General features: G+C 39.3%; 3 protein-coding genes across 3 annotated transcripts; 1 reads left to right on the plus strand and 2 right to left on the minus strand.

Annotated features, from left to right (window-relative positions):
• Positions 1-1,236: 1,236 nt before the first annotated feature.
• On the minus strand, positions 1,237-4,723 carry LOC137956761 (uncharacterized). Its single transcript, XM_068804375.1, has 7 exons — positions 4,391-4,723; positions 4,008-4,087; positions 3,339-3,399; positions 2,644-2,701; positions 2,416-2,473; positions 1,663-1,735; positions 1,237-1,577 (listed from the first exon to the last, which is right to left on the minus strand). Exons 1-7 carry the CDS (start codon positions 4,715-4,717, stop codon positions 1,485-1,487), a joined length of 750 nt encoding a protein of 249 aa, XP_068660476.1. The 5' UTR covers positions 4,718-4,723; the 3' UTR covers positions 1,237-1,484.
• A 304-nt stretch (positions 4,724-5,027) lies between these two features.
• LOC137956483 (UPF0603 protein At1g54780, chloroplastic) lies at positions 5,028-6,662 on the plus strand. Its single transcript, XM_068804006.1, has 3 exons — positions 5,028-5,567; positions 5,887-6,079; positions 6,275-6,662. The coding sequence occupies exons 1-3, from the start codon at positions 5,130-5,132 to the stop codon at positions 6,520-6,522; spliced, it is 879 nt and encodes a 292-aa protein (XP_068660107.1). The 5' UTR covers positions 5,028-5,129; the 3' UTR covers positions 6,523-6,662.
• A 1,529-nt stretch (positions 6,663-8,191) lies between these two features.
• LOC137955965 (eukaryotic translation initiation factor 3 subunit D-like) lies at positions 8,192-10,381 on the minus strand. The gene has a single exon (XM_068803211.1). It carries the CDS (start codon positions 10,230-10,232, stop codon positions 8,544-8,546), a length of 1,689 nt encoding a protein of 562 aa, XP_068659312.1. The 5' UTR covers positions 10,233-10,381; the 3' UTR covers positions 8,192-8,543.
• Between the last annotated feature and the right edge of the window lie 3,005 nt (positions 10,382-13,386).

Raw genomic sequence — 13,386 nt, forward strand, 5'->3', positions numbered from 1 at the left:
CTCACATTCTTCATTCACTCTTAGTCTAAAGAAGTTTTTTTCTTAAAATTTATTTCAACTGTTTATTTATTAGTTTAATAGTTGTTTTGACATGTTTTTAATTGTTTTTTTTTACCATAAATAAGATTTAAAGGTTATCTGTTAAGTTGATTCTTTTGGCATGTTGTTATCCAATTTGTTTAAAGATTGTCTAAAATATGGATTAATTTGGGTATAATCTCACAATTATTGAATATGGTGGTTGTCTTATTTTTTATGCTGAATGTGAAAGGCAAATGCAAAAGGGTTATGTGGAGAGAACAATAACGATTCCCTTGTTGTACCTTGTATTGGGTATATGCTCCAATGAATGAATATGTGATAAATGGATAATGTCTGATAAAGGGAAAAAAAACCAATAGAACCGACACGTTGTTGAAATTTAAGGACCTAACATTTTTTAGTAAATATATTAGCAATGCTTCCAATCAAGTTGTTTGACATATATCTTTGTTTTGCTGATATGGATTGATATCTTTATCAATGTTTGCTCTTGTTACAAATTCCTTACTTTCATTTAATTTTGGCTATCCTATAATTTCAATTTGGTACATAAACCAATCTGAGTGGCTTAGTTTATGACAAGCATGTGAGCAATGTACTAAGTGCTAGTAAGCAACCTACTTGGCATTGAGCTACCCTATTAGTTCACAATAGTTTTAATCAACTAAGTCTTGGCAATGTAAAATGTTAATCGGGAGTCTTGAATCCGATTACCCGACCCGACCCGACCCGGTTTGGATCCCCCGTCAGGACTTGATTAAGAAATTAAATAGGGAGCTCTCTGATTTGGGGTTTTGAGGAGACGTCGAGACACAAGAGTTTTGGGGATTCTCTGCGCTGAGAAATAGAGATTCATAGAGGGAGAAATCGGACCTCGATTTTGTATGCTTGAAGCCGCAAAGCTTCACCCCTTTACGATTTTAGTGGATTCTCATTTCCTCCCGTGGAGTAGGCTGTCGCCGAACCACGTAAGATCGTTGCCTTTTGTGCTGTTTATGTTGGTTTACTGATTTAGCATCTATTACGTATTTCTCTCTTTGATTATATACTTCGTGGTTAGTTATTCTCTCGGTTTATTGTGCTCGGATTTGAGACTCTGTTTTAACATAAAATATGTCCTACAGTTGTGAGAAAACAACTAAATGTGAAAAAACTAGACAAAGAGAATTAAAGAAATGATAGACCATTGCCACAAATAAGAAATATGTTGATTTCTAGGGCCAACACATACACAACAAAGAGTTGTTCATAACTTCTTTGGCTCGCCTCTGCTTTTGATAATCTGTGTTAGGAACACCCGAAAACATTACAGCACTCTCACAACAAAAAATTGTAGAACAGATACAACTGAGATCATCAGTTTGAAGAGGAGATCATTTTGCTCCTAAGCTAAAAGTAGAAGAGGTCAAAGTAAAAAATCTGTAACAAAGATATCTGTTTGATTATAGGAGTGATAGAGATATTGCAGCAGATCGAAGTTTGACACCATCATTTTCCCATTTAAGTTGAGGGGCAGATGCTCCAGCAATATATGCCTGCAAATTTATAATCCTAGAAATAGTTACCTGTTCAGGTTTTGGTGTTTGTCAGACAGAGAAGACAAAGAAAGAAGCACGATACCTTCCCGCTGTCAACTGCAGCTACTAATGCAACATGCTGGTCAGCTACTCCAAACTCATAAAAATAGTACGTCCTATGAATAAATTAAAATGTTAGAACTAAACAGAAGAACCCCATCTAGTTTTTTATGAGCAGAACAAACAAAATTTTCTATTGTTGCCCTTTGAATCCACAAAAAGTTAAGATAAGAACATCATTAGTCTGTTTAATAAATCTATAATGGAAACCACCCCTACGCTCAATGGCAGATTTGCAGAGCATGCTGACCTTGTCTGTCAAACATGCAGCAAGAGCGTTCCAATCACTATTAATCAACCACTTTAGATATTCCATATAGCCTCTCAAAGTGTTGGGTAAAGCATCAAAGTGTTCTAGTGAGTCTACAACTAGGGTTGGTATTCTCCTTTTTTTTTTTTTTTTTTGAAAATGATATTCGCCTATTTTAGTACCGCATACAGTGATAGAACCAGGCTCTACTGGACCGTTTCCCGGTTATTGTTAGTATTTAAGTGAGAAGAGATTTACAAAACGAAAATATTTTTTTATAAACATCAGGATTCATAGGCAGGAAATAAAAATTCTGCCGATACCATCTGCCAGCAGAAAAGAAGTCATGAAGGAGGGCATTAAATTGATTTAAGAATAATACGCCCTGAAAGGAAATACTTTCATCATTTAAAATGGAATTATGCTCAGTAAAACCTGAACAAATACCACAAAAAATATGAAATTCAAATTGTTAGCCCTTCTCACCTGATATCTTCATCTCCCTTGATTTTTATTGGACGTGCAGAGTATAGAGTTGCTCCACCTGCAACAAACACAAAATATTATTGATGAAAGGCAACAACAGCAATAGGAAAACCTGAAAGAATTTGAGGAATATCCACTAGGGTCACTTCCTTGCAAAGTAATTTCAATGTATTGCAAATATTCTCACAACATGCTGCAAACTTAAAAGATTCATGTACATAAACTAACCAGGAACAAAGATCTTGGCTGTCTCTTTCAGTGAACCTAAATCTGTGATGTCTTTAGCCTGCAGCAAACAAAATTATATGAAGGTAAATAGCCCAATACTCCAACATTATATACTGTACTAAAATAAAAGGTTAAATCCCGATAGCAATAATATGAACTTTTTCTAATGAATGTGTATTTCCGAGGGCAAGCCTACAATGGCGTACATGATTATTCTCCACACTCAAAGCTATACTGTAAAAAACACTTTAGGAGTACCCACAGATGATTCAATCTCTTCAGTCTAAAGAACACACTGAAGCTTCCACAAAAATATTCAAATGTATCCATATAAATAATGTTCGGAAGTACCAGATCTCTAAGTATTGTGGTTTCGGAAAGCCACATATGAAATGATGCACAATAAATCCAATAATAGTTACAATTTTGCAATGTTTCTCAATGGCCACAGAAAATAATTTTTGTTTGCTTGCACAATGGACATAATCAATCTTCAATCAAAATGATTAGCTCTCATGTGCTGATCTTTGTGGAGACACTTCTTCTAATATTTCCCAATAGCAGACAACAGCTGCAAATCACAGAGTATAAACTGAAGATTGACATGTCAATAGATGTACTTTAAAGGAGCTTCATTATACGTATAATTGGATGCCACCTATAGAGAAGCCCAAAAAAGTCCTTATTTCACAAACCTCTAGGAAAGTTATTTTCAGCTGGTTGGATGGACGAATCACAACACTCAAAACTTCAGATCTGCAAAACCAACAGAAATATAATAATATGAGAATCAATCAAAAGGGGACCACAGAGCTATTATTATATTACTCTGAAAAGTTTCATACTCAAAGGCTTGTCCATCCATTCAAGAGGTTATTGCTTGAGAATGATTTTCCAGATCCAAGCAACCATACTCACCAATAGTTCCACCCGGAACCTAAATTCACACTTTTTAATGTAAAAGTCCAACAGTCATATCAGTTTGAGTGTGACGCATGAGTAGAAACATTTAATGGGAACTGAAATGCATCTCCTTCCAGGAAATACTGTACACAGAAATATTTTTTGGATGATTCAATCCAATACAACTACTACTATTATCATCAGGGTCCTATCCCTCTTATGTTATTTCAGCTTCATGAGTTCTCTTTCTATTCTGCTATATCATTTGTCAGTTCCTTTACTAGGTTGACCTCAGTTTACTCATATCTAGCATGCATCTTTAGTGAATATGCTATCATCAAGCAAATTGGTCGGACAACCAAGTCTGAAACTTCTCAAATTTTCGACAGTTGAGTTCATTGTCAAGGTGGACAATGCCCGAAATATATTAAGATAATTTATTCTAATGTAGTTGATCATACCCATCAGGAGAAGCAAAACGTGCGGCAAAGGTCTTGGGTTTTGCCTTGTCCCCGTATAAAGAGAATCCAGCATTGTAATCCTAAAAAAATGTTCGATAATCAGAAAAGAATACAGAGATGAATAATAAAACGACCCAACACTTCAAAGATCAAGTTCACATGACTTAGTTCAGAGTAAGCATTAAACTTATTCAAAATTCGTTACATAAAAATCAAAGATCAGAATCAGCATTTACCCATTCTTGATTTACGCAAAGATACTTCTAAAGAAGGCCTTCGTCAATGAGTAAACAATTTTCGGAAGTTTCAACCATGGAACTCACCGGAAGCTCCTCTTTGGTCCCAATATATCAACAAATGACAATAAGAGTAAGAAACCTCACCTCTGGCTCCATGACATCTTCAAACAGCGGAGGAACACGTATTGAAAACCCATCGCCGAAAAACTGAAACCAAGATTTTGTGCTCGCTATGCCAGAAATAGTGGGTTTCGGTGGTTCATTGTCCGTCAAAGCAACAGCATTTGATGATAGGTTTAAGTTTAACGTAAGGGTCAACACGGAGACTGCAGCAGTCGTCTTGAGAGCAAGGTCTCGTCTTGAGCTGCAAATGTCAATAGTTTTGGCAGCGAGGCCGAACAGGGAATAAGGGTTTTCAGGTTTGGGGTTTTGGGGAGGCCTTGGTGAAGACGGGAAGAGAAGAAAGGCCATGGAAGAAGGATGAGGTCCATAGTGGGGAAGAGGATTCGATGGGACAGTAGATGTCGCTTTTACCTATAGAAGGTGAATTGGGTATTACATTGAGAAATTGAGGATGTCTTTGCCATTTCACCACCTATATTATGAATTTACGATCAACTTTTGCCTTTTCCAGTGAGGCAAAAATATTACCAGGGAAGCGAAAGAACTGAAGTACCCTCATTCCTTTGAATAGTCCTAGCCGTCTTCTGCAATTCTGCATTTTCAATCTTATCCTTGTTCTAACACAGCCACCCAATCTAAATCTCAGGACCATCTGAAGCCACAAAAGAAAAGAACAAAACATCCAGAAACACAGACTCTATTGTTCCCCTCCTATTCTGATGTTCTCCCATTTCCTCACCACTACCCACCACTCTCTCCCATGGAAACTATCTTCTCTCCTCCCGCTTTCTCTCTGATCAACCACAGATCACCCTTCTCAAAGTCCATTCTTTCTGCCTCGAGCCAAAGCAAATGTCCCTCCCTCTCTCTCTCTAAAACACCAATTACGAATCTCAAGAAGACGGTTTATGTGCCTGCATCACTTCGGTGTAACAAAAGCTGGCTTTCCCACGTTCATCATGGACTAGCCGCGCTGGCACTCTCTCTCGCTATCAATTTTTGCCCAGTCAGTCCTTTAGATTCCGCTTGGGCTTCAGAATTTGACGTTCTCAACGAAGGACCTCCAGCCGAATCATATGTCGTCGATGACGCCGGCGTCTTGAGCAGGCTGACAAAGTTCGATTTGAAGCGGTTACTATCGGATTTAGAGTCGAGGAAGAATCTTCGTATAAATTTTGTGACAGTGCGGAAACTTACAGTAAGTTATTTGTATCTCATTTTAAAAAAAAAAAAAAATGCCGTGACTGAAAATTTATGCAAAACTGATTTGTCAGGGGCTTAAAATAGTTCTTGAACGGATCTGTTAATTTCAGTTTCATGATTAAAATGGAATATACAGATCACACTGAGATAAAAAACACATTAAACCCAGTACAGATAGTCGGATATACTGAACTGTGCTGCTTAAAAGTATGATCATCGTTTGCGTTGGGAAATTATGTTCTGTTTTTGTTCTTTGATTCTATTCTGGTGAAGTAGTGGTTTTGATTAGAAAATGTGGAAAACCTTTGATGCAGAGCAAAGCTGATGCTTTTGAGTACGCCGACCAAGTCCTGGAGAAATGGTATCCCACCGTTGAGGAAGGGAGCAATAAGGGCATAGTTGTGCTTGTAACCAGTCAAAAAGAAGGGGCTATCACAGGAGGACCTGGTTTTATCCAGGCTGTGGGAGATAACATTCTTGATGCAACCGTGACCGAGAACCTCCCTGGTAAGGCCTTTATGTCTTTGAAGATCTAAAATGTTATTTTTAATACGAAGAAGATTTTCAGATGCGGAATCCATTCCATTCTCTATTCAATCAACCATTTGTAACTCCTTTTTTTGGTTTTCTACAATATATGAATAGATATTCAATTCTTCTTCTTCTTCTTCTTATACAAAGAACCTGACTCGCTCTTTGCAGTTTTGGCAACGGATGAGAAGTACAATGAAGCAGTGATAAGCAGTGCAAAACGGCTAGTTGCTGCCATTGATGGACTTCCAGATACAGGAGGACCCGCATTCAAGGAAAACAAGAGGGAATCTAACTTTAAGAGTAAGGAAGAAACGGAAGAAAAACGAGGGCAGTTCACTCTAGTAGTTGGAGGTTTGTTAGTGATTGCTTTTGTTGTTCCCATGGCGCAATATTATGCTTACGTCTCCAAGAAATGAAATAGCCTGAGCCTGGTGTGTACAGCTGAAGTTGTACAAATTCTTATGTAGATCAAATGATAGATGAGTGGCCTTATTGAAGTGCAGATGCGTGACCTTGGCATTTGTGAATGTGTATTAATGATGGTGAGATTTGTTCATGATTCTGTGTTAAGCATATAGCTGAACAAGTTCTCTCAGTAGGATCTCATAAAATGCAATATCATACTCCAATTGAAATCAAATTGGCTGTAACTTCTTTTAGTAAAAAATGGTGTAGTCACACTGCCATTATCATATTCATGGCTAACCACCAGAAATTATACAGAGCTTCTGCTTCTTTTCCAGGTTGAAAAAAAAAAAAAAAAAATCATCCTACTATACATCCACGAATCACATGCTTCCACCAATTTACTGTATTCGCTGGCATAAAATCTGGTCTATGTGATAGAAAGAAGAAAGAAATAAAGAAAAAAAGAAATAAAGAAGGACAGAAGAACAAGAAACAAGAAAGAAACAAGAAAGAAAGAAAGAAAGAAAGAAAGAAAGATGAAGAGAAAAAAAAAAAGATATAAAGCAAGAAAAATCCATGCATATGGCAAGTTGAAAAGAACTATGTTTATCATACCTAGATGATCACTAGTTATTCTGTCACCCAGTACCTCAAATCCGCATATTATATTGTGCAGTGTAGCACTCTTCTTTGACTTCAGGGTAATAGTTATGCTGCATGCACAAGATTGATTCTAGGGCTCCATCAATTGCCTGTTGTTACCTTCATTCTGACATTATTCAAGCAAAGTAAAACCTTTCCTCCTTAAAAGAATCTGAAAATACCCAATGGAGGTTATATGCTCAACAAGATTTGTAAAGAGGTCTCCTGATTTGATAACTACCTTGGATAATCATCAAATCTAACACAACCACAAATTTCAAGACCCTCCATAAGATTTTTAAAAAGATCCAAGTGCTTGTTTTCTATATCATATTCCTACCATTTCAAAACTTTACCAGCTTCACAAGAGGATGCATCTCCATACAGTAAATCAAACAATATAACTCCACCAAGCTCTTTCTAGCATAAAATGGGATAAGAATTGATATCCTTTTAAATTCAGAAATCTCCTCTTTATGGGTATTTCATCTAAACAATAGGTTTTGGTTTGGTATTAAACTTCAAAAGTTCATTTGAGATCACACAAAGAGGACGCACACAGGACATCCTACAAATTACAGAATTTGTCTGCCACAGTACTATAGAATGTACAGAAAGTATGCCTTGAATATATATTGACCACCTCATGTAACAAAACAAAAACTCTCTCAACAGTTCCTCAGACAACTTTACCTGGTATGCTGTCATCAACTGCAGAAGACATGATATCAGCTAGACAATTCAACTCTTCAATTCCACATCACACTAATTTTAAAAGGATTCCAAATTCAGTTAACGTGGAAGAGGTCCACTTGTTCTCCTCCCATCTCACACTTCTCTCACCACATAAGTTCCTTTTTTCTTTTGTGAAAATAAAGAGAATAAATTCAGAAGATAATCGATAGAGGCACTATGAAGCTCACGTTGAACACCTTCCAACATACTTATGTCCTAAAGTGCAGCTCAACAAATTCTTGAGTTACGATCAGGAGAGTAGAGGCCTGACTTGACAGTTTAGATTCTAGCTCATGACCATCCATAACCTTCCTCTTTTTAAACATGTATGAAGTCCCATGAATTTCAAAACAAAGTAAAGTTGCCTCATTGTGTACAATTTGTTCTATGATACATTTAACCCTCTGCTTCTCTGATCACCATCTATGAGTTTCACCTTGGAACAATGAGCAATCAATAGAATGTAAACAGTTGCAAGATGAAGAATTACCAGTACCCACTTAAATCAAAATAAACGTAGATCTGTAAAGCATAAATCAGAAGACCTCAAAATTAGATTAAGAAGACCTCAAAATTAGATTAATTAATAGGTCTATAACAAACCTAAAAACCAATTCCACATTCAAAATTATGAGGGAAAAATGGTGACTCATTAAGCATCACCACTAGTTTCCTTCTCTTCAACCTCATTCGTTGTGGCAGCTGGCTCCACACCACTTGCCTCGTCATCAGCAGGTGGCTGTACTTGTTCTTCTTCAGGCAACGGTTCCTCCACATAATCATTCTCAAAAGCATCCGCAGGCACCTCATAAATCCTTACTTGCGGTTTCGAAGGATCCTTCACAAGAACATACTTTCCTTCATTCAACTTCATACATAAGTCTACAATCGATTTTACAATACCCCACATGTTTGAGGTATTCAAATTTATCTGTGTGGCAAACTCCCTCGGTTTATAACCCACCACACTCAAAATCACATGATTAAAGTGGTCGCGAGGATGGACTCTTGACACATATCCAAGCTTCATAACGTCTGCGGTCGCTATAAGTGCCTGCGCTGTCCACTTCGCCAATTTATTTGCATTATTCTTGAGTTCCGTGGCCAAAACAGCTCCCTTTTGGGTTTCCAGTTTCTGCCTCCAATCTACCCCGGTATACTTAGGATCAAATTCGTTCAGGGCATTCAAAGTCAAGAAAGCCCTCTGTCCCTTGATGTCCGCAACACTTTGCACTTCGCACCTCGCAACTAAATACATTTCGTCATCAAGCTTCCATCTACGGTAACGATAAGCCACAGAAGCCACCTCTTCTCCCTCAGCAGCGAAAGGATTAGGCTCTTCAAAGGTCACCTTGTTACCATCCCGAACCAAAACCTGCTGCGAGAAATTCTGGTTGATGTATGCAGCCTCGACACTGAGAGAATAGGCGGAGTTTATGTCGTCTTTAGCCTCTGGAAGAGGTTCCTGCGAGGTCTCGCTCACGGATAAAAGATCGAGCTGTGACCCATCACGCTTGTCAAAGAAGAGCTTGTTTCCAACCCTCTGGATCACGATATCCCATGAATAAACTGAACGCGGCGCACACATGAGAGTGGACAAGATAGTATCTGTAGCAAACACTGTAGCCTTATCCTCGTTCGCGAGCCGCCGAATGACTGGATCGTCAGTAGTTGTGACTTCGAAGAAATTACGATTCTTGAACCTCTCGAGGCGTTTTTCGTTTTTAGGGTTGATGCGATCGAAAGACCGGTCGTAATACTCGAGCCCCCCACAGATAAGAAGATCTTCGGGGTCGGGGACAGAGAAAGAGAGTTTGGAAAAGGTAGAGAAGGGAATCTGGTCGAGCATAGTCCACTCGGGCTGAATATCAACAGATGATTTTAAGACAGCGGCTTCGCGGCGTGGCTGGTTAGATCCGGACCGGTTGAGATTATAGAGGCGGTCCCTCCTGGCACGCTCCTTCTCGGCCTCACGCTTACGCGCCTCGACCTCCTCATCTCGCCTCTGCGGGAGTTGCCGCTGCTGTTGGAATCGCCACTTAGGCCCAAACTTGGGGCGCGGAGGAGGCTTGCCATCGACAAGGCGGAAGCTGGAGTCATCGTCGGCAACGAGTGAAGGATCGTCTAACGCAAAATCGAAAACCGAATCAGCAGGATTTTTGGCACGACCAGGGTTATTGTACGTTCGGGTCCAATCCGCGATTCTCCCAACCTTTTCAGAACGAGAGAAAGGAGCAAACGGAACATTGGAGGGATGGTGGGAGAGAAGCTGAGAAACCGTCTCCGGCGGACCCCAGCCGTCAGGATTAAAGGGGACGTTCCCGGCTTCAAATTCGACCATGGTGGAAGGAGAGACGGTAGAACGACTGAAGGCTTGGGGGCTTCAGGGTTTTAAGTTAGTTCTAACGTTAGGGGAATCGGTGTGATGGAAATTGGCAAGGGATGCTTCGCTTCAGGGCTTTGCTTCGGGAGTCTCAATTAACTGCCAAGTCGTGACAGGGTTCAAAATAACCAAGCCCATCCAATGCTAAGATCACTTGGGAGCTCAATGGTTTGGTAGGACACTCTTAGTTCAGTATAATTAGAACAAGTCGGATCTCCATTTGTATCTATCAAGTACGTAGGATTGAGATTTTGACTGGTTAATTTAGGATCATTCTTAGCTGCTACAATGACTCTCTCTCTCTCTCTCTCTCTCTCTCTCTCTCTCTCATGCAAATGATGATAGAGAACAACCTCATGTACCTAATCAAACGGTTGGATGAAGGTTTTGGACAAGTTTTTACTTTGAAACTTTCTCAATGAAGCCTAAGCTACCAACTTTGACAAAATTAACTCCTGATTGGGATTACTCGGAATAGAAATGGAGGATATGGTTAGATAGATGGGAGAATTAGGAAGATAATGGTATAGGTTTTGTGGAAGTATGAGAAGAGGAAGATAGAGAAGTAAATATTTTTGTGACTAGTGCTCAGGAAGAACTGCACAAGACTTTTTTAGGGTTTTTGAGTTTTCTTGACTCAAGGATATAGGAAGACTTTTGTAGAGGACATAAGGGAAAACATCTCAAGAGTTTGTTTAAAACTGACTAACACAAAGAACAAAGAATGATTTCAAAGAATTTTTTCGATGTGTATTCTTCTCCTCATGGAGGCTTTTTATAATACATTTACAACCTAATTTAGATCCAATTTAGATCTTAGAATCAGGAAAAACACAAGGAAACAAATCGTTTCTTATAATTACGGTAACAATTTACATCTCATTCCAACACTCCCCCTCAAGTTGGTGCATAGATGTCGATCATGCCCAACTTGTCAATTATTCCATGAAATATTTTCCCTAGTACTCTCTTCGTAAGCATATCAGCCAGCTGACTCCCGGATGGAATAAAAGGAAATTGTATAATCTTTGCATCAAGATTTTCCTCGATGAAATGACGATCAACTTTAACATGTTTAGTGTGATCATGTTGAATAGGATTTTTTGCAATTTCGATGGCTGCCTTATTATTACAGTTGAGATTCATAAATTCAACATATTCAATCCCCAAGTCCCTCAGTATATTTCTTATCCATAACAATTCGCATACACTATGAGTCATGCCTCGAAATTCAGCTTTGGCACTTGATCTTGATACTACCTTCTGTTTTTTGTTTTTCCACGTGACAAGATTACCTTCCACAAAAGTAAAGTAACCAGACATGGATCTTCTAGTTGTCTGATCTCCTGCCCAATCAGAATTTGTGTATCCTTCAATGTTAGAGACACCTTTTTTTGAGAATAACAAACATTTTTCCTGAAGCACTCTTTAAGTATCTCAAGATCTGATAGACAACTTCCATATGTTCTTCACTTGGTGCTTGCATGAACTGACTCACAACTTTCACTTCATATGTGACATCTGGTCTTGTGTGTGATAGGTAGATTAATCTTTCAACTAATCGCTGATAACACCCTTTGTCTATTGGGATTTGATCTGGGAGAATTTCGAACTTATGATTCATTTCTATGGGCGTCTCTACTGGTTTACAATCAAGCATTCCGGTTTCGGCTAGAAGATCCAACACATATTTTCGCTGTGAAAGGAAGATTTCATGTTTTGATTTTGCCACCTCAATTCCCAAAAAATATTTAAATTTTCTCATATCCTTCATTTCGAATTTAGTGGCTAGATACTCCTGTAAAATTTGGATTTCACATGGGTCATCTCCTATCAAGACCATATCATCAACATACACAATTAAAGCCATTACTTTTCCTTCTTTGTGTTTGATAAACGAAGTATGATATGAGTTACTTTGCTTATAGCCAAACTCTTTCATTGTAGCCGAGAATCTCCCAAACCATACTCTAGGTGACTGTTTCAACCCGTATAATGACTTCTTCAATTTACAGACTTTTGACATAAAGAACCACTTTTAACTCCAGGTGGTAGCTCCATGTAGACTTCTTCTTCTAAGTCTCCATTGAGCAAGACATTTTTAACATCAAATTGTTGCAAAGGCTAATCTCGATTTGCTGATATAGATATAAGAAGGCGAATTATATTGATCTTAGCTACTGGTGCAAAAGTATCCTAATAGTCTATCCCATACATTTGTGTATATCCCTTTGCAACTAGTCGGGCTTTATATATTTCAATACTTCCATCCAGTTTGAGTTTCACCACGAACACCCATCAACATCCAATTGTCTTCACTCCTTTAGGTTGTGTAACAAGTTCCCACGTGGTATTCTTTTGTAGAGCATTCATCTCTTTGTTCATTGCCTTTTTCCATTTTGGATCAGTTAATATATCTGTTATGGTCCTGGGTTAAATACCTATGTCTTCCACTCCTGACAGGTCGGTCTTTTGGGTAGTATTGGCTAAGTGTTTAACATTTGGTATCAGAGCAGGCGCTACGTCCCGACTTCAAGTCTCCGCGTGCTCAGGTGAACCGCACGCCCCTGGCGGGGCGCGTAAGGGAGTATGGGCTCCTGACCCGGTCCCCGTTGATGTTTTAAGGCCGCCGTGGTCATCGGCTTGGGACGGCGGGGTGTACTGTTATGGTCCTGGGGTTAAGTATTTATGTCTTCCGCTCCTAACAGGTCGGTCTTTTGGGTAGTATTGGCTAGGTGCTTAACATTTGGTATCAGAGCTAGCGTTAGTCTCAGGTTTGATTCTCGTGTGCTGCTAACGGCGTGTGGAGGTGTGTAGCCCTGGGCAGAGGGGACAACCTAGCGGAAGGGGCGACCATAGTGTCTTCCCGCACCATGGGCCATCGCTATAAGCGGAAGGGGCGACTTAAGTGTGTTCCCGCACCTTAGGGCCGTTAGAGTGGGCCATCTCCAGTGTAGGCCACCGTGGGCATCGGCCTCATAACAGTGGGTGTGATGTTATGGTCCTAGGTTAAGTACCTATGTCTTCCGTTCTTGACAGGTTGGTTTTTTGGGTAATATTGGCTAGGTGCTTAACATTTGGTATCAGAACTAGCGCTACGTCGCGGGTTCGA

The sequence above is a fragment of the Aristolochia californica genome, unplaced genomic scaffold (assembly GCF_029961685.1).
Source record: "Aristolochia californica isolate CCGP_79_NKW_82.1479 unplaced genomic scaffold, dmAriCali1.0.hap1 SCAF_2, whole genome shotgun sequence".
Lineage (NCBI taxonomy): Eukaryota > Viridiplantae > Streptophyta > Magnoliopsida > Piperales > Aristolochiaceae > Aristolochia > Aristolochia californica.